This window comes from Tupaia chinensis, unplaced genomic scaffold (assembly GCF_000334495.1).
Source record: "Tupaia chinensis unplaced genomic scaffold, TupChi_1.0 Scaffold000355_1, whole genome shotgun sequence".
NCBI lineage: Eukaryota > Metazoa > Chordata > Mammalia > Scandentia > Tupaiidae > Tupaia > Tupaia belangeri.
The window spans coordinates 6,294,946-6,313,105 of NW_006159850.1; the positions used below are offsets into that span (position 1 = coordinate 6,294,946).

At 44.2% G+C, this 18,160-nt stretch overlaps 1 protein-coding gene across 1 annotated transcript in view; it reads right to left on the minus strand.

Moving 5' to 3' along the window:
- Window positions 1-9,369: 9,369 nt before the first annotated feature.
- The window catches only part of HSD17B2 (hydroxysteroid 17-beta dehydrogenase 2), a 60,284-nt gene continuing 51,493 nt past the window's right edge, over window positions 9,370-18,160 (minus strand). The window contains exons 4-5 of the mRNA XM_006152578.3: window positions 17,816-17,953; window positions 9,370-9,836 (exon numbers count right to left, since the gene is read on the minus strand). Of these exons, the coding sequence (XP_006152640.1) occupies window positions 9,478-9,836; window positions 17,816-17,953 (497 nt within the window). The 3' untranslated portion in view covers window positions 9,370-9,477. The remainder of the gene's footprint in view (window positions 9,837-17,815; window positions 17,954-18,160) is intronic.

Genomic DNA, 18,160 nt, shown 5'->3' on the forward strand with positions numbered 1-18,160 from the left:
CTACACGGCAGTTCTTAACTGAAACATCAACTTTTAAATTTTGTTTGTCGATCTGATGTGTATATAAGGAGTGGCATCTCTGTCGTCAGTCCCTTTCTCTAACTCCCAGTGATTTAGAGATGCTTGTTATAAATCCCTGTGAATTCCCCCCTCCTGTAAATTGGATGATGCAATTTGAAGGGGGAAAAAGTATTTCTGAATTAACCATGATAGATCAGCAATATAGGATAAGCTATGATACAGATAGCACTGGACAGAAATTTCAAGGGAAGAAAATAATTCCTGAATATTAGGCTGCCAGCTGGCTCCTCCTTACACAAGAGAGTGGTGACATTGTAGCTGGCTCCAGACGAGTGGTTCAACTGTGCACAGACCCCTGCCCCTTGATTCTGGGGAAATGGGCATCTGGATTTTTGGAAATTACAGTCCAAAATGACCGTGTGTACAAGGTCGAGATTGCAACGTGGCAGAAGTGCCTGAGGGCCTCCATCAGGAACTAAACAGGAATCCCCTGGGTCGGAAATCTCGTGGCAAGAAAACAGGGCTGATTCCAGTGCTGATACCTGGGAACAGGAGAGCAACACTAAGACGCACCCGAAGTCTCCCTGAGCTTGCAATTCTCAAAGATACGCTTAACACAAAGCCACAAAGTATAGTAGCCAGCGATTTCAAATGTGGGAGGACGTAATAATTATGAAACCAGGAAAAGCTCTCTCTTAAATATGAACTATGCACATGGGGAGATTATTGGTTTTATTAAAGTATTAAAATTAGTGCTGGGGCCAGCAGGTGGCATTGTGGTTAGGGTGCTGGACTCCCTCATGGCTAACTGTGGTTCAAGTCCCAGACCTGGCAGCTTGAAAATCACACTGGGGACATGTGCATGGGAGCCCAAAATCCCAGGAGGAGAATGGAGAAGGGACTGGCATGGCCATCCCTCCTGGAAGGGTGATTTCTCACTTTCCCTCTAACTGTCTCCCTCTGTCTACTCTCTAGAGAACACACGTGCCCTATGGCAAAAACGTTAAAAAAAATTTTTTAATTAAAATTTGTACTGTCTTATTACAAAAATTCTAATTCATATTAAATCAAAGTATAAAAATTCAAGTATGAATGAATTCATTCTTCATTTCCTTGATGAAGAATCAACATGTTCATTCTTAAAAAGAGAAAAGGGTATATAGCAGTTTCTCTGAACCAATATGCAGTATATTCAGGATGGGAAAATTAATTAGGTATGCTGTAATGATACACAGTGATTAAAGGTAAAAAAAATGATTTTTAATAATAAAAATGAGAAGGGAGAAAGAGGAAAAACAAGTTTTTTTGTTCACTGACTTCCCTGGGAAAGGGAGCAAAGGAAGACGTCAACTTCAAGGTGAGGATTTTAGCAACACTGATATCTTCTACCTTGAAGCTCTATCATCTGGCTAAAGAAATTGTTGCCATTTTAAGTCAGCATTGAAGTATAATTTAAAGTCAATAAGCTGCTGTTTTAAGTCTATCGTTTGGTAAGTTTTGACAAATGTATTCACCCGTGTAGCCATTCCTATAATTGAGATATAGAATGTGTCCACCCTCCCTGGAATGCCTGCCACTCTGTCATTGATTCCTGACTCTCTGTCGTAAGCAACCACTCACCCGTTTCTGTTGAATCTTGCTACTTTGTGTGTTCTAAATTTCATATAAATGGAAGCTCAACAGTATGTACTTTTTGAATCTGACTTATTTCACTCAGTAAAATGTTTTGAGATTTATCCTTATTGTTGCATGTTGTAATAATTAGATTCTTTTTACTGAAGATTTGTGTTCTACATTATGAGTATAACTAAACTTATTTACCTCTGGCTGTTTCCCATTTTGTTCTGTTATGAGTAGAGATGTTATAAACGTGTGTCTTTGTGAAAATAGATTTTCATTTATCTTGGGTTACTATCCAGAGGCACCATTGTTGGACCTTATGGTATGTGCTTATTTGTGTAAGGACACGGTTTTCAGAGTGAGTATGCCATTTTACATTCTCCTCTTCAACATCTCAGAGTTCCGTTTGCTCCTTATCTTCATCAGCACTTATGTCGTCAATCGTTTTGATGTTAGGTAATTCTGGGGAAATTGACATCTAGATGTTTTTTTAATTTTAATTTGCCAAAGGGTGCATGTGCTCACCAGAGAGAGAGAGAGAGAAAGGAAGCATGCCCCGATGGAGCATGGCCATGCCACAATCCCTTCTCCTGCATCTGTCCATCTTGTTGGGCTTAGGGGCGTGCACACACACACACACACACACACACACACACACACACACCCAGCATGTTTTCAGGCTGTTTCCAAGCAGGGCCAGGACTCAAACTATGTGGTTGGCCATTTGGGATCTGGTTCCCCTAACCACTGGCCATAGGGCCAGGCCTCATATCTAGATTTTTAGAAATTACCGAGGTTGCTTCTATCACTTCTAGCCAGTGTGACATTGGCACCTGAGAGTCTCCAGCACTGAAATGAGAAAGCTAGCTGGTAGAGGTGAGGCTGAAATAATCTATCCTGGTGGTGGAAGTCACGCTGGGATGTCAGCCATGCAGATGACCTAGGTTTGGAAACACCATGTTGCAACCACTGACTGGCAAACAGCAGCATTCAAATCAGAAATCAAGTCATTGCCAAAACTGAAGTCCTGAAGTCCTCCAGAGTTCTCACAATCAGATTAATTTTTAATATTAAACAGATTCCAGTGGTTTCAAATATGGAGAGAAATGGCAATTATAAAGCAAAGAAACTTTCTCTTGGTATGAATTGTGTAGGATGGAAACCTACTGAATTTAATGTTAAATCAGTACTAAATTTTAAAATTCTAATCTATGCTAAAATTCTAATCTTTGACAAATGTATTCACCCGTGTAGCCATTACTATAATTGAGATATAGAATATATCTAGATATATAGAGATATAGAGATTTTACTGTTAGTTCAGAGAAATTCATCTAGCTTAGTTTATTCTTTATTTTTTGCTTAAGAGTGAAGAAGGGAAGGGAAGGGAAAGGAAGGGAAAGGAAATGTAGCATGGTTCAACAGAAATAGGTGAGTGGTTGCTTACGATAGGGAGTCAGGAATCAATGACAGAGTGGCAGGCATTCCAGGGAGGGTGGACACATTCTATATCTCAATTATAGTAATGGCTACACAAGAGAAGACATTTGTCAAAACTTACCAAACAATAGACTTAAAACAGCAGCTTATTGAATTTAAATGAGTCCTAGCAAAAAAAATAAACAAAAGCAGTAGGGATTTTCATCAGGAAGAGTATGATGAGACATGAGGTTCATTATTTGTCCATAAGACTCCCTCGTGCCCTAAGAGAGGTTGGAGCAGATTCAGAGACACTTTGCCCTAGAAATTATCTGACCTCAATCTACAAAGGATACACCAAAGTGACCTTGTCTCCCTTCGGGTACAAGAGAAGAAATCCACACTGTTCCTACCACATTTATCAAGCCCTTAACATGTGCCAAGTACTGGCTAGACTCTGCATTATCGTCACACTAATCCACACAACTTTAGGAGATTATCATTACCATGGCCCTTGTTTTTAAAATAAAAGGAAATAGAAACAAAAGCAAAAAACACAAGGTGCAGAAAATATAAGCACCCTGTTTAAGGTCACCTGGCTATAGAGTAGCAGGCCCAAGGTGGGACCATGGTTTGTGTGTCTTCTCACTGCTATAGCGAATTATCATAGACTGGGTGGGCAAACAAAAAACACTTCCTGCTCACAGTTCTGGAGGCTGGGGAGTTCAAGACCCAGGTGCCGGCTGGGCTGGGTTTGTGAGGGCCTGCCTCCCCATTTGTAGATGGCTGGCTTCCTGTTGCTTTTGTCCACTGGCTCCCTCCTGTCTCGCCTTGTAAAGGCACTAATCTCATTCATTCCTTCCGTTGGGCTTCACCCTTCCTAATCACCCCCCAGAGCCCTTACCTCCTAATACTACCACATTGAGGATAAGGAACTCAACATTTACATTTGGGGGACACAAACATTCAGTCCATTATACCGTAACTCCAAAATGCTTCTACGTCGACCTTGCTGATCTACCACCCAGAACGTTACTGGTGTGGCATGGATCAATCAGGATTCAAATCATTAAACAAAAAATGCTGGGAGGTGGGAGACGGGGAGAGCAGTCCTTCGACCTTAAATCGAAGAGCAGCTCTTTGAGTCTCCTCCAGTTCTATCCATCCCCTATATAAGCTTTCCTGAATGAAAAATAAAATGCTACCTCATGCATCTCTGTCCCTTCCATGTCTCTCAACGGCTCAGGTCAAACGTTACCATTGCCTTATATTACATTACACCCTCAGTCTTCTGTCTCAAGGGGGCTCCTGGGACTAGGAGGTTTGAAGATGTCACTGGGTAGAAACTAAAGCAACATCGGAATCCAGGGCCTGCCCGGGGCCATCCTCTACATCCTGGCAGGCAGGGCAGATTGCTAAACAGAGATGGTGCAAGGGGCCTTCTCATTTCGCTGACTGCAAGAAGCAGCAGATGGGCTTCATCCGCCAGTAGCATCGCTATGGCACTGGCAAAGATTGGCCTAGCCCTCTCAGGTTCTCAGAGCTATTTTGCCCTTCACTGTGAGTATTCAAGGTGAAAGTGTGCATTTTTTTTTGGGGGGGGAGGTTTTTCTATAGGGCACGTGCACTCACCAGAGAGACAGAGAGACAGAAAGCGAAAAATCATCCCTTGGGGGATGGCCACACTGCAATCCCTTCCCCTCCATTCTCCTCTCAGGATCTTGGGCACGCACGCACACACGCCCGGCGTGAGTTTTAAGCCACCGGGTCCGGGACACGAACCGCGGTCGACTACATGGGGGAGTCCAGTGACATAGCCATTACGCTAACTGCTGGTCCCAAAGTGTGCACTTTATATCCATCGATAAAAGTTTCTTGTCTGGGGAACCAGCAGTTAGCGTAATGGCTATGTCGCTGGACTCCCACGTAGTCGACCGCGGTTCGTGTCCCGGACCCGGTGGCTTAAAACTCACGCCGGGCGTGTGTGCGTGCGTGCCCAAGATCCTGAGAGGAGAATGGAGGAGAAGGGATTGCGGCGTGACCATCCCCCCTGGGGGGTGATTTCTCGCTTTCTGTCTCTATGTCTCTCTCTGTCTGTCTGGCGAGCGCACGCGCCCTACAGTGAAAATCTCTCTCCAAAAAAAAAAAAAAAGTTTCTTGTCTGAACATTAAGTCTCACCTAAAAGCATACCCAGGCCAAAGGTCTTTCAACTTACAACCTTCTCTACATGGAATTCATTCATCTCAGAGGGCTCGGGGAGAGTGAGGGTAGGGCAACACCAGAGAGAGTTGTGTTACACCCAGCCGGGAATTTTTACCTATTACCGAAATAGGAGGAAGGACAGAAAGCAGGGCTAAACAAAAGGATCTCTGTGGTAAAATTCCTGGGACAATTACCTGGGCCAGAACATCCTTCCACAGATGGAGCAACCTGGGGGAAACAAACAGCTTAAGGAAAAAGCCTTACGTTTGTTTGTCGATCTTCCTGATTCCCATGGTAAGCTAGGATTCTCACCTTAGTCATCTCTCCATTCTGCAATTTTGTGACAATCCAGGACAGGACATCTTATCATACTAGACAAAATGTACCTTAGACAAAACTGCTACCCTAGCCAAGCGTGATTCCAGTCATCGAGAACTGCCAGTGGTCAGCTGAAATCTGCGGTTTCCACCATGGAGCTCAGCATTTCCGTTTCATCTTGTTCCAGAGGGAGTGTGCTCATGTATTTGGGAGCTGAGACCCCTCCCAACCCCCCCAATAAATTTCAACAGAAAAATTCTTTTCTAGGGCCCAGACAGTGGTACAGCAGTAAAATATGATGCTCTGCAGGGTAATACCACTTGGGAAGGACCCCAGTTCAAGTCTGGAGACCTCCCTGAATGCACTGGGCATGTGTTTGCCCATGGTGGACCAGGGCTGGCTGAAGGCTAGGCGTGGATACAGCATCAAGACCCCGTTGAGGGTACTGTGTCTCTCTTTCTCTCACTTGTGGAATAAATAAATAAGTTTATTTTTTTTAATTGCTTTTCTATGGGGGAGGGCCTTTGAATGGTAATATCACTCACTCGAACCTTTTTTTCCTGTTTTTTATTTATCTGTTAATTTACATTTAATCATCCTACATCTTAGCAGCATACAATATGGGTTCTCAAAGCATAAAAAGTAAAGCATGTCAAGCAAGTGAAAGATATTACCATACCGAGTAGCTTTCCATTCTGGTGTCTGTTAAATACTGTTGTTTCCGAGCCCTCCCTCCCAACCTCCTTTTCTTTTTAACTTTAGTTTTACCTCCTTTTTTTCTCCCGTAGAAAGTAGAGATACTGCCTATTTTCTCAGTCGAGCATTATTTTATTCCTTATTTTTCATTGACAGGAACGTGTGTTTGCTCAGAATTATGTTAAAAGATAGAAATCCAACTTGAAATAGTTTAAATGAAATGTATTTCTTGGCTCACAGAACTTGGAAATCAACCCAAATCTCAAGCTGCAGGTATGGCTAGATCAAGGGGTTCAAACTATGTCATTAGACTGTGGTTTATCTTTATCAACCTGCTCCATTTTCCTCTATCCTGGCTTCACTCTCTACCAGACTCTCCATTTGGTGGGCTCTAGAAGCTTCAGTTTAACATGGATACCACAGCTCAGCATCTGAAAAGGGTAGCCTTGCTCTCCCAGCGCCCATTAATGACCCTCCCACTCAAATCTTTATTGGCTCCTCTAGAATCTTGTGCCCACTCCTGAACCAATCACTGGAGCCAAGAGTATAAATGGACAGGCCAGCCTATGTCACACACTCATCCTTTGGTGGGGAAGTGGGGGTCCCTTGAACAACTCTCTTACCCACATCTCCAAAATGAAGGGATACAGGGCAGGTAGGAGAATAAGCAACTTCACAGTGCAAAAGTAGGTCTCCCTACCTGCAGCTTTCAAATTCGTTCCTTGTGCTTGTTATTTCTTAATGTGGGAACTCTGAGCTGGATGTTGTACCGGGATACAGAAACACCCCCTTGTTCTATCATAACCCTGGCGATCTCAGAGAAGAGATTGGCCTCCAGGACAAATCGGCACAGCAGCACCTTATCTTAAACCATGCCAGATCAAGCGTGCTAGGGTCCTAAGCCCTGAGCGGAACATTACATGTGAGCGGAACTGGGGGCTTTTCCTGGGCAGGAGGTGACACCTCTCGCTAGGCCAGTTTACATGGAATTTCTTTCTCAGAATTACGCTATCCCAAGTAACATCCTGGGGCACAGTCATTATCATTGGTGTGATGAAATGCATGAAGTTTAATGTTCTGTTCCAATACTGCAATGAAGTTTATTTGGAGGCCTTTTATTGGTTCTCTGTGTAACAAAAGAAATTACGTTTTCCCTGGATGATTTTCCTAACCCCTCCCTCTTTCCTCTGCCTGTTGTAAGGACGGCTCACATCCCTGTTGGCAGCACTGGGAAGTACAGAAAGGGAAGAGGTAAGAGGAGGGGTGGGGTCTGCGATGCCCTGTGACCAGGCCCGAAATGTGCCATGCATCCTGCCCTTGAGCAGGAGGGCAGAGCAAGGCGAGAGGAAACACTTTTTGACAGGGGTCCTGCTGTCAAGTCATCTTTTCATCTTGTCTTCCCCCAAAATATAGTGAATTGTGGATGAACTAGGGCCTTCACTCTGCCTTTAGCTCTTACCAATTTCTTAGAGTAAAACCAGGGACATCAAATATTGTGCAGACATGGTCAAGGCACAAAGCCTTTTTCTTTTTTTTTGGGGGGGGAGGGTGTGCACTCACCAGAGAGCAAGAGACAGAGAGACTGAGAGCGAGAGGGAGGAGAGAAAACACTCCCCCACCCCTTGAAGAATGGTCATGCCACAATCCCTTCTCATCTCTCCCTTCTTTCGGGATTTTGGTCATGCACACACATGTACCCATGTTTCTCAAGTGATTGGGTCCAGGACACCCCATGTGGGATCCAGCTGCCTTATCCATGAGGCCATGAAGCCAGTCTGATCCACCATTTAAAATGCGTATTTGGAGGTCTTGATGAATGGGGGGCCAGCAGGCGGCATGGTGGTTAAGGCGCTAGGTACTCCCACATGGCTGACCACAGTTCGAGTCCTGGACCTGGTGGCTTGCTCTCTCACCTTCTGTGTGTGTGTGTGTGTGTGTGTGTGTGTGTATCTCTAGTCAAATTAAAAATGAATGAATAAGTAAAGTTAAATAGATCATATAAATAAATAAATAAATAAATAAAGCGTATTTGGGATTAGACAGTGGTGCAGGGGTCACACCACACTGGGAAGCTGACCCACACCCACAGGGGAAAATTCCAGGCTCACACCCAGAGACCTCTCTAAACAGACCAGGTGCCTGTGTGCCCATGATCTGGGGCTGGCTGAGGCTGCAGATGGTTAGCAGCATGAGGATCCTGCTTGGGGTGTCACTCTCTCTTTTTCTCTCTGTCACTCTTGCTCGTGAAATAAACTTTAAAAAATATATCATATTAATATTCCATTATTATTTATCTTACTATATTGTTATTTTCTTTTGAGAAAATTAAGAGTGCTGTCATTTTACCTACTTTCTCTGTGGGAAATAAAAGAGCTTCCATGTACTGGGAGGGAATGGAACTTATGGGTGTGCAATGGGCAGGGTGCTGCAGGTCCCTTCGTGCAGGCTCTGCTCACCGGGCCCTCCCCTTTGTCCAGCCTGGCAGAACCTGGCCACACCATGTTAGTATTTGACATCACTCCCTTCCATCAGCAAATAGTGCTGGCATTTCCTTTCTGCGATGCTCAGATGGAGACCACAGCAACAGCTCTTATGGAGACACACCAGCCAGCCGCATGCCCTGGGTCTAGCAAGAGGCTTCCTGGGTCCCGCTCGAGATGGGAGACCTCATCCTATTATCTCCAGGGGTCTTGATACAGGAAAGGAGAGGAGGCACACAAAGCCCACGATGTACAATGAATCTGCACCTTAAACGCAGCAGTTACCAAAAATAAATGCACAGTGAGAAAGGCCTTGGGGTCAATGTCCTCCTCTTCTCCTTCCCTCTCTCTCAGCCTCCTCCTCCTCTCTCAGCAGACCATCAGGTACAATAGATTTGTCTCCTGGTTGAAGTGACAATGAACCTCTCTGATCCTTAACCCCTTTACCTGTGAAACAGGAGTGAAGACGTCTTGGTTCTCTGATAAGAACTAGATGAGAGAGTATCTGACACGTGCCCAGCACACAGTAGGTGCTCAGTTAATGTTCTCCGTGGTGCTCTTTGGTACTCTCCAGCCTTCCCACCATTCAATCAACACATCTCACAAGGAATGTGAAGTAGGAAATTACTTTAATGGGAAGCTCCCGGTTTCCCTCTCCTTCCCATTTCCTTCTCATTTCCTTCTCATTTCCATTGCCCACTCCCTGAGGCTTTCTACAGTCTACATGGCCTTATTCTTCCAGGGCATTCTTAGAGCTCTGGGCATGGCCTTTTTAGGGCCGAATCCGTTTTCACAAATATAATCAAATACAGCCGTGGGGCAAAAGGAGGCCAAGCAAAGCCACAGATACACCGATCTCCCTGGCGTGTAAAGAGCGGAGGGGCTCTTAGCCATGACAGCGTGCTGCACATCACGGAGCACCGGGGAAACGTCCGCGCTCGAATACTTGTCCATGAAGCTGAGGATATTCCGCTGTGCCAAGATGTAGTCCTGGCCATAGTCCTCTTGCACCTCCGCAGGGAGGTGGTCCAGAATGTTCTTCTCCAGCTTGTCCCACGTGTCACTCCCGCCTGTGATGTCTGAGATACAGGATAAGAGGAAGAGTCAGGTGCTGGGGAAGCCCGAGTGAGTCAGAAAAGCAGGCGCTTGTGAATTGGCCTCAGTTGAAAGGACAGGTGTCTGTTTGCATGTGCTTTTAAATTACGTGCTTTATATAAATGGAATTTCTTATCATTTTAAGCGTCCATACAGAAAAGTGCACAGATGACTGGGTGTTTCACAAACTGAAGAGCTGGAATAACCAGCAACCAGATTAAGAACAAAACAGGACTAGACCAGAAGGCAGCCCCCTTCCCAGTAGCCACTGCCCTGATTAACAGCATAGATTCGTTTTGCCTCATTTTAAAAGTTGCATGGAAATGCAATCGTGGTATGCACACACTGGCATCAGCCTCTCTACCCCACACAGCCTAAGAGACCCTTCCTTGGGTTAAGTGTTCACTCTTCTTGCTGCCTAGCTTTTCCACTGTGGAAATGTGCTAGAAATGATTTATCTGTTGCACTGTGATGGACATATGTGTTGTTTTCAATTGGGGCTTTTTTAAATACTGCTGCCACAATCATTCTCATGTGACTATAAAATAGGTATTTTTTAATTATTTTATTTAACTTTATTTATTTATTTATTTAAATTTGACCAGAAAGGGACAAAGTAAGAGAGAGAGAGAGAGAGAGAAGGAAAGTGAGAAAGCCACCAGGTCCAGGACCCTAACCGCAGGCAGCCATGTGGGAGTCCAGTGACCTTAACCACCATGTGACTTGCTGGCCCCCAGATATGTATTACTTTTGATAGAGTGTGTGTGTACACACATGAGCGAGGCAGAACATACTTGGTAGGGTCTCCTACACCACAACTCCATTTTCCCGGCTCTCTAGCTCCTCAGGATCTTGGGTGCCCATGTGCATGCCCATGTGTTTTCAGGCCAACCCAGGGATCAGAACCTGCAGTTAGTCACATGACTTCCAGCACTGGTCAGGGACACTATGGACTATGGCAGCAGGCTGGTCCTATATATATATTTTTTGGTGACTATTAGGGATACCAAGTTGTTGGAAAAGTCATGACACATTTTTGTGTAGAAAACAGAAAAATACATCATGACTTTTCCAATGACCCAATATAATACATAAGGTAATGTGTAATATTATATATTTCATATATAATATATAACACAGTATGCATTACATACATATATATATAAGTTTTAATATAGGAGTAATGCATGTTTCTGTATTTTAAATTCATACATAATTGAAAATTTTATGTATATGATAAAATAATTTTAATTTTAATGTATATTAAACATAATTTTGATATAATTTTAAAATAGATTTAAAATGTAATACATAAATTACATAGGACTAAATATAAAAACATTTTTAATATAGAGGAAAAATATGCTTATTATATACAATTAAATGATATATATTTACTTTAAAATATAGCAGCAGTACCTTCTCATTATATAAAGTGAAGAATAAGAACATGTATATATTCTTTTTTTTTTTGGCGAGGTTTTTGCTATAGAACGTGTGTACTTGCCAGAAAGACAGAGAGAGACAGATAGACAGAAAGTGAGAAATCACCCCCGGGGGGATGGTCACGCTGCAATCCCTTCTCCACTCTCCTCTCAGGATCTTGGGCACGCATGCACACGCGCCCGGCGTGAGTTTAAGCCACCAGATCTGAGTCCAGGGACTCGAGCTGTGGTCGACTACATGGGAGTCCAGCAACATAGCCATTATGCCAACTGCTAGTCTCAAAAACATGTATATATTCTTAAAATTAAAAACAATCTCCCCTGAGGGGGAGCTAGCAGGTGGCATGGTGGTTAAGGAGTTACATTCGCACATGGCTGATTTGGTTCGCGTCCCAGACCTATGATTTATTACCGAGCAAAGCAGAACAGAAACCCCCTGTTAGCTTGCTTTCTCACTTTCTCTCTCTCTCTCTCTCTGTCTCTCTCTCTCTCTTTCATAAGCACATGTGCCCTATAGCAAATTAAAAAATAATACCAATATGTAAAATTAAATAATTCTTTTTAAAAAAGAAAAAGAAAACACTCTCTGAGGTAACTAACGCTTTTGCGTGACCTTCTATAGTTCCTCCTTTTTCATGCAAATATATATATATGTATATATAAAGGGACTTTGAAGAATTTGTGAAAAAATTAAAGTATGGGCATAGGGCTGGCTATGGCCTCAGGGATGTAGCAATTAGCGTAATGGCTATGTCACTGGATTCCCATGTAGTCGACCGTGGTTCATGTCCCGGACCCGGTGGCTTAAAACTCACGCCGGGCGCGTGTGTGTGTGTGTGTGGCCAAGATCCCGAGAGGAGAATGGAGGAGAAGGGATTGCAGCGTGACCATCCCCCCTGAGGGGTGATTTCTCGCTTTTTTCCTCTATGCCTCGCTCTGTCTGTCTGGCGAGCACACGCGCCCTATAGTGAAAAAAAAAAAAAAACCTCTCCAAAAAGAAAGCCAGATCTTCCATGGCTGACCACCCTATTTGAGCTCTAGGCCTGGTAGCTTGAAAACCACACCAGTTGTGTGTGTGTGTGTGTGTGTGTGTGTGTGTGTGCCCCCAATCCCAACAGAATGGAGAAACGGGGGCAGGATTGTGGCATGATCACACCCTCCTGGGGGGTGATTTCTCCCTCTCACATTCCCTCTTCTCTTTGTCTCTGGCAAGCACACACACCCTCTGGCAGAATTCTTTTTTTTTTTTTTAAGTAGGAGGATAATTTCAGTGTAAAAACAATGAAATCTGTGAATAGTTTTCTCATAATATGCATTTTCCATACACTTTGTAAAGATCCTCCTATACATAGATGGTTTTTATCCCCACCCCCTTTTTTTTTAACCAGGAAAGAACAGGAGCAAAAAGGATGACAGTATGCATTATTTTCCAGGAATTTCAGGTGGGGGGTTGTTCTGTTTTGTTCAGTAATAAATCACAGACCTCCCTTCCTGGTCAATGGCTGTAGGTTTAAGCCATTAATGATCTGGCATAATGGTTACATCACTGGACTTCCACATAGTTGACCACAGTTCTAGTCCCAGACCCAACCGCTTAAAACTCATGCTGGGCACATGTGCTTGCATGCCCAAAATCCCAAGAGGAGAAGGGATTGCCAGGTGGCCATCCTCCCTGGGGGTTAGATTTCTTGCTTTCTGTCTCAGTCTCTCTCTGTCTCTCCAGTGAGCACACACACCCTATTGCAAAAATATCTTTAAAAAATTAAAATAAAGCATTAATGATCGATGGCTATATATTTAAATCAGAGTCACGGAATTATCCAGTGGACAGCTTTTTAACAGGCCACTTTCCTATCAAATAACTTGGTAGCTGTTCCTAGGTTTCACCATTAGAACTGACTGCTGTAGGGGCCAGCCAATGGTGAAGTCATTAGTGCTGCTGGAAGCTACACGACCAACCACGTGGTTCAAGTCCTGCGCAGATCAGGCTTATGAGCATGTGCCAAAATCCTGAAAGGAGAGAGAAATGGAGAAGGGACTGAGGCCTAACCATGCCCCATCAGGTGCTTTCTCACTTTCTGTCTTCCTCTCCAGCCAGCACACATACGCTCTGGCAAAATTTAAGAATGAAAGACAAGTGCCTGCCGCAGTAAACCGACTTGCACTGTCTATCCATTTGTATTCTTGTCAGCTAGAATCCCCAAAATGCGGCCTGATCAAAAGGCACATGCATTTTGAATTTTTATAGCTACTGCCACATTACTTTCCAAAAAGGTTGCAGTCACCCCTGCACTCTCCTGCAAAGTGTGGAATTGCTCTGGGATCTAAGGGGATGAACCTTGGCTAGCTTGGGTGACTCCAGGGTATCAGGACTGCAGGGGAGGCTGGCTATGAAATATAAGCCAGTGAAATCCAATTATACTCATGGAAATGCAAACAGAGTTTCAATTGCTTGTTTCTTTTCATGAAGGCACTACTCTATACTTAAAGAAACGATTACCCAGACAATTACTTTGGAGGCTTCAGTGTCTTAAAAAACATGTTTGCATGAACTATGGTTCCTCCTGCCACCTCTCCCCAGCCTCTGCCTTCCTGGGCTGGGGAATCCCCTCTTCCTCTCCACCTGCCTCCCTTTGAAATGATTCCTGGACTTTCTGGCCACTCTTGTCAGTGTGTTCTTCAGAGTTTCCAAAGCTTTCTTCATTGGTGACAAAGCCATCAGCCAGATCCCACTGGGGCAAGTTCCCCGTTGCACCTCAACACTCTCATCTGGAAATTAATACCTCTTAAGGTTACCTCATCCAGAGTTGTGGCGAAGACAAGAGCACGTATAGAAAGGATGGGAGAACAAATTGGAACAGAATATTAGGAAACAGTTTGGTATTACCCAGGGAAGCTGAAAATACACTCTGCTGTAATCAGTTCACTCCTGGGTATCTGTCATAGGGAAATTCATGGACGTAATAACCACAGTGCATGTGCCATGTTCATAATTGTCCCAAACTATTAGGTCATCAGAAAAGTCAAGACACATTTTTCTATGCTTTTCTATGCAAAAATGTGTGATGACTTTTCCAATGGCCCAATAGAAATGACCCAACTATCTCATTGACAGTGCAAAAATGTGGCATGTTCATAGACTACTACAAAGCAATGAAAATAAGCAAACTGTAACTATTCACAAGGCAGATGAACTGTAAACTCATAATGTTGAATGAAAGAAATTAGACAGGAAAGAATATTAAGGGGTCCTCAAAAAGTTCATGGAAATGAGTAGTATGAAAAAGTTATGCATGGATTTCAAACTTTTCTTTGCACCAAAACAAACTACTCTACTTCTATTTTCTGGTGAACATTTTGAAATACCTTCATATATATATGTTGATTCCATTCAAAATTCAAAAATATTATTTGGGGATGCATGTATGGATGTAGCACTGTAAAGAAAAGCAAAGAGGGACCAGCAGATGGCGTAATGGTTACGTCACTGGACTCCCATATAGTCAACAACGGTTCGAGTCCCGGACCCAGTGGCTTAAACTCAGGCTAGAGTTAGGTGCATGAATGCCGAAAATCCTGAAAGGAGAATGGAGAAGGGATTGTGGCATTGCCATACCCCCTGGGGAGTAGACTTCTCACTCTCTGTCTCCCTTTGTGTCTCCGGCAAGCACACATGCCCTATAGCAAAAACAGAAAGAAAGATAAAGAAAGGAGAGAAAGAAAGACAGACAGACAGAAAGAAAGAAAGAGAGAGAGAAAGAAAAGACAAGACAAGACTATTGCAAAAAGTAAGAGAATGATTACCAATGGGAGATGAAGAGGGCTATTCTGAGAGAGGATAATACAGGAGACTTCTGGGTGCAGTACTGTTTTTTCTATTTATTTATTTATTTTGAGAGATTTTTGGTATAGGGTGCATGCACTTGCCAGAGAGAGAGAAAGCAAGATATCACCCTACAGAGGGATGGTGATGCCGCAATCCCCTCTCCTCCCTTCTCTTGGAATTTTGGGCTTGATGCACATGTGCCCAGCGTATTTCAAGCTACCAGGTCTGGGACTCAAACCGTGGTGGACCATGTGGGAGTCCAGCACCTTAACCACTATACCACCTGCTGGCCCCAGTAATGTTTTATTTTTTTATCTGAATGTTAAGGACATGAGTGTTATGATAACTTGTTAAACTACATGTGAGTAATGATATATGATATGTTACTCAATTCAAAAAATAAGATCAACAATATCAGGAGGAAATAGCTAAAAATGTGGGTTCTCCAGAAATAACAATGATACTGAATTCTTGAAACCATAACTTAACCACAGGGTTGCTCTCTTGTCCAAATGGAATCTTACATCTGTGTGTTGGAATTTTTCTCTGGGCTATGTCACCTAGCCCTCAAACCTCCTGCCAGGTATAAAGGCAAATGCATCGTTTCCCTCTGACACCCGCTTTCAGCCAGCTTTCATCTCACTCTCTGCCAGAATCTTCGTCCAGCATGTTTGGCTTCATCTTTGACCCACTCCCTTTCTCTCTCGCCTCCCCTAGGTTCTCCACCCCACCCTGGGAGTCCCCACATTGGAAACTCCTTTTCAGACTTCACCTTAACCCCATTTCCACTGCTCTGGTCGACCTGGACGGCTGATGTCCCTTTCTCTGGGTTCCCTTCCTCTCACCGAGTCTTGTGCGTTCTCCAGAACCCGGAGAGGTTCCCAGCTGCCAAACATCTCCGGCCAAAAGTGAAATGTTTCTTTTTAGATGTTATCCTGTGTATGTAGGCTCCCATTCAAACCTTTAGGGTTACTTCTTTAGTGTGCCAGCAATACCTTCCAGTTTGAGTTCTTTTATTAGACACGCTTTTTACATTTTCATTTAAATCACTGGTTTTAAATGTTTGTTGGCATAGAATTAGGGACTGAGCCTTGGGGTAATCTGGCTCTACCCAGAGTTCAGATATTTAGGGAAGAAGAGAGAAAATGGCTATATCTTCCTGGGAGTGTGAGACTGGTGGGAGGGCCATAGTCTTCAGAGGGAAGGAGGAAAAACCTTGTTTCGAAACACAAAGAAACTGGGGAAAAGAAACCCTCTTGGGTGATGAAATGAGAGACGAATAAATGTTACCCAGAATATTTGCTTAAACTTAAATAAAAGTAAACTCCACATAAAAAAAGTCACCACACCCAATCTGAAACTAATGGGTTACATATTGCTGGAGAGGTCTGTGTGGGGCAGTGAAAATGATCAAAACTGGTGAGATCAGGACCATTTCAGACCATTTTTGAGCTGTGGTTCCATGGGTCGGACACAACTTACACCAGAAGGGAATGTGCATGTCGCAAAGTCCTTGATCTGAGGGGGCATTAAGGGACGTGGATTCAGACCTAGCATGTCCTCCACTTGCTTGTAGCATGTGGCTGACTCCATTCCTTCATGGAAGGAAGCAGGCAGGTGGTCAGCCACTGGACACTGGACGACTGCACCTGCCCCTTGACTCCTTTCTTCCTTCCATCCTTACCTCCCTGCCTCCCTCCTTCTCTCTCTTTCTTTCTTTCTTTTTCTCTTTTTAGGCCAGAAAGTGTGTGCATACATTCATGGGCTAGAGAGAGAGAGAAAAAGCACCCAGCAGGGCCTGCTCACATTGCTATCGTTTTTCCTCCAATTCCCTATCCCATTAGGATCCTGGGCATATGCATATGTACCCTGCATGACTTTCAAGCCACTAATGCCAGGGCTTGAACCTTGGCCAGTCACATGAGATCCAGCTTCCACTATGGAGTTGGTCCGCCCCTCAATTCTTAGAAGAGCCCACTTACCCCAACCCCTCTTTGGCAGACACTGAGAACTGCAGAACTTGATACTCTGGCCAAACCCCTGCACTAAAAGACTTGACCAAACTCCAGCACACTTCTAACAGCATAGGGGCCTGTCCTTTGGACAGCACTGACCTCTCCTTAAGAAGCCTGCCTGAGAAAGCTCAGCACTGCTGGGGAAATGTACCATCTGTTCCGGTCAATGTACCCCCAGTGGTAGGCCCTGACCTCCCTTTCTTGGAGCATTTATTAAGCACTTGCAGTCGTAAAGGCATATCTCTTGCAATTCAGAAACATCTCTTTTAAGGACATGGGTGCATTGACGTGGCATCAGCAAGGTGGGTGAGGCCCATGTCTCCCAGTCTTTGCAGAAGGATGGAATCCCAGTTTCTGTCACTGCCGGCACAGACACGCTGGCCTCATTGGTCTGACACTGACCACACCTTCCCACTTCCCACATGTCTGACTCTACGGAGTCCCGCCTACCCCCTTCCTCATCTTCTCTTTAAAATGCCCAAATCATCTGCAGAAATCAGAATGGAGCCTTCACTCTCTCCTACTGCCAGTGGTTACTGAATACCGATATTTTTGCTGCGATAACTCAGGTCTGGGATGTCCCTCTTGGACACCACTGAGCCTTTGAGTTATGCTCTTTCAGACCGTGAGGGTCCTGCCCAGGGGAACACGGCGGGTCCTCCGGCTCAGACACCTACTTGTTCGGAAGCCTCCAGGTTGGACGAGGGCCACTTTGACTCCCCACTTGGAAAGCTCTTGCCTCATAACCGACGAAAACATGGTCAGAGCTGCCTTCGATGAGCCATAGGCTGCCAGGTTTTCCATGGGGACCCCTCCTGAGAGGATAGAGGGAAAAACAAGTCTGAAGTGTTCATGCTTTCATCCGATAAAATTTATTTACTTATTACTTCTTACTTTGTGAGCATGTGCACTTGCTGGAGAGAGACAAGAGGGAGAGAGAGAGGGAAATTGAGGAAACGTCCCCCAGGGGAGGCCACACCACAATCCCTTTTCCTCTCAGGATTTTGGGCATGCACACACAT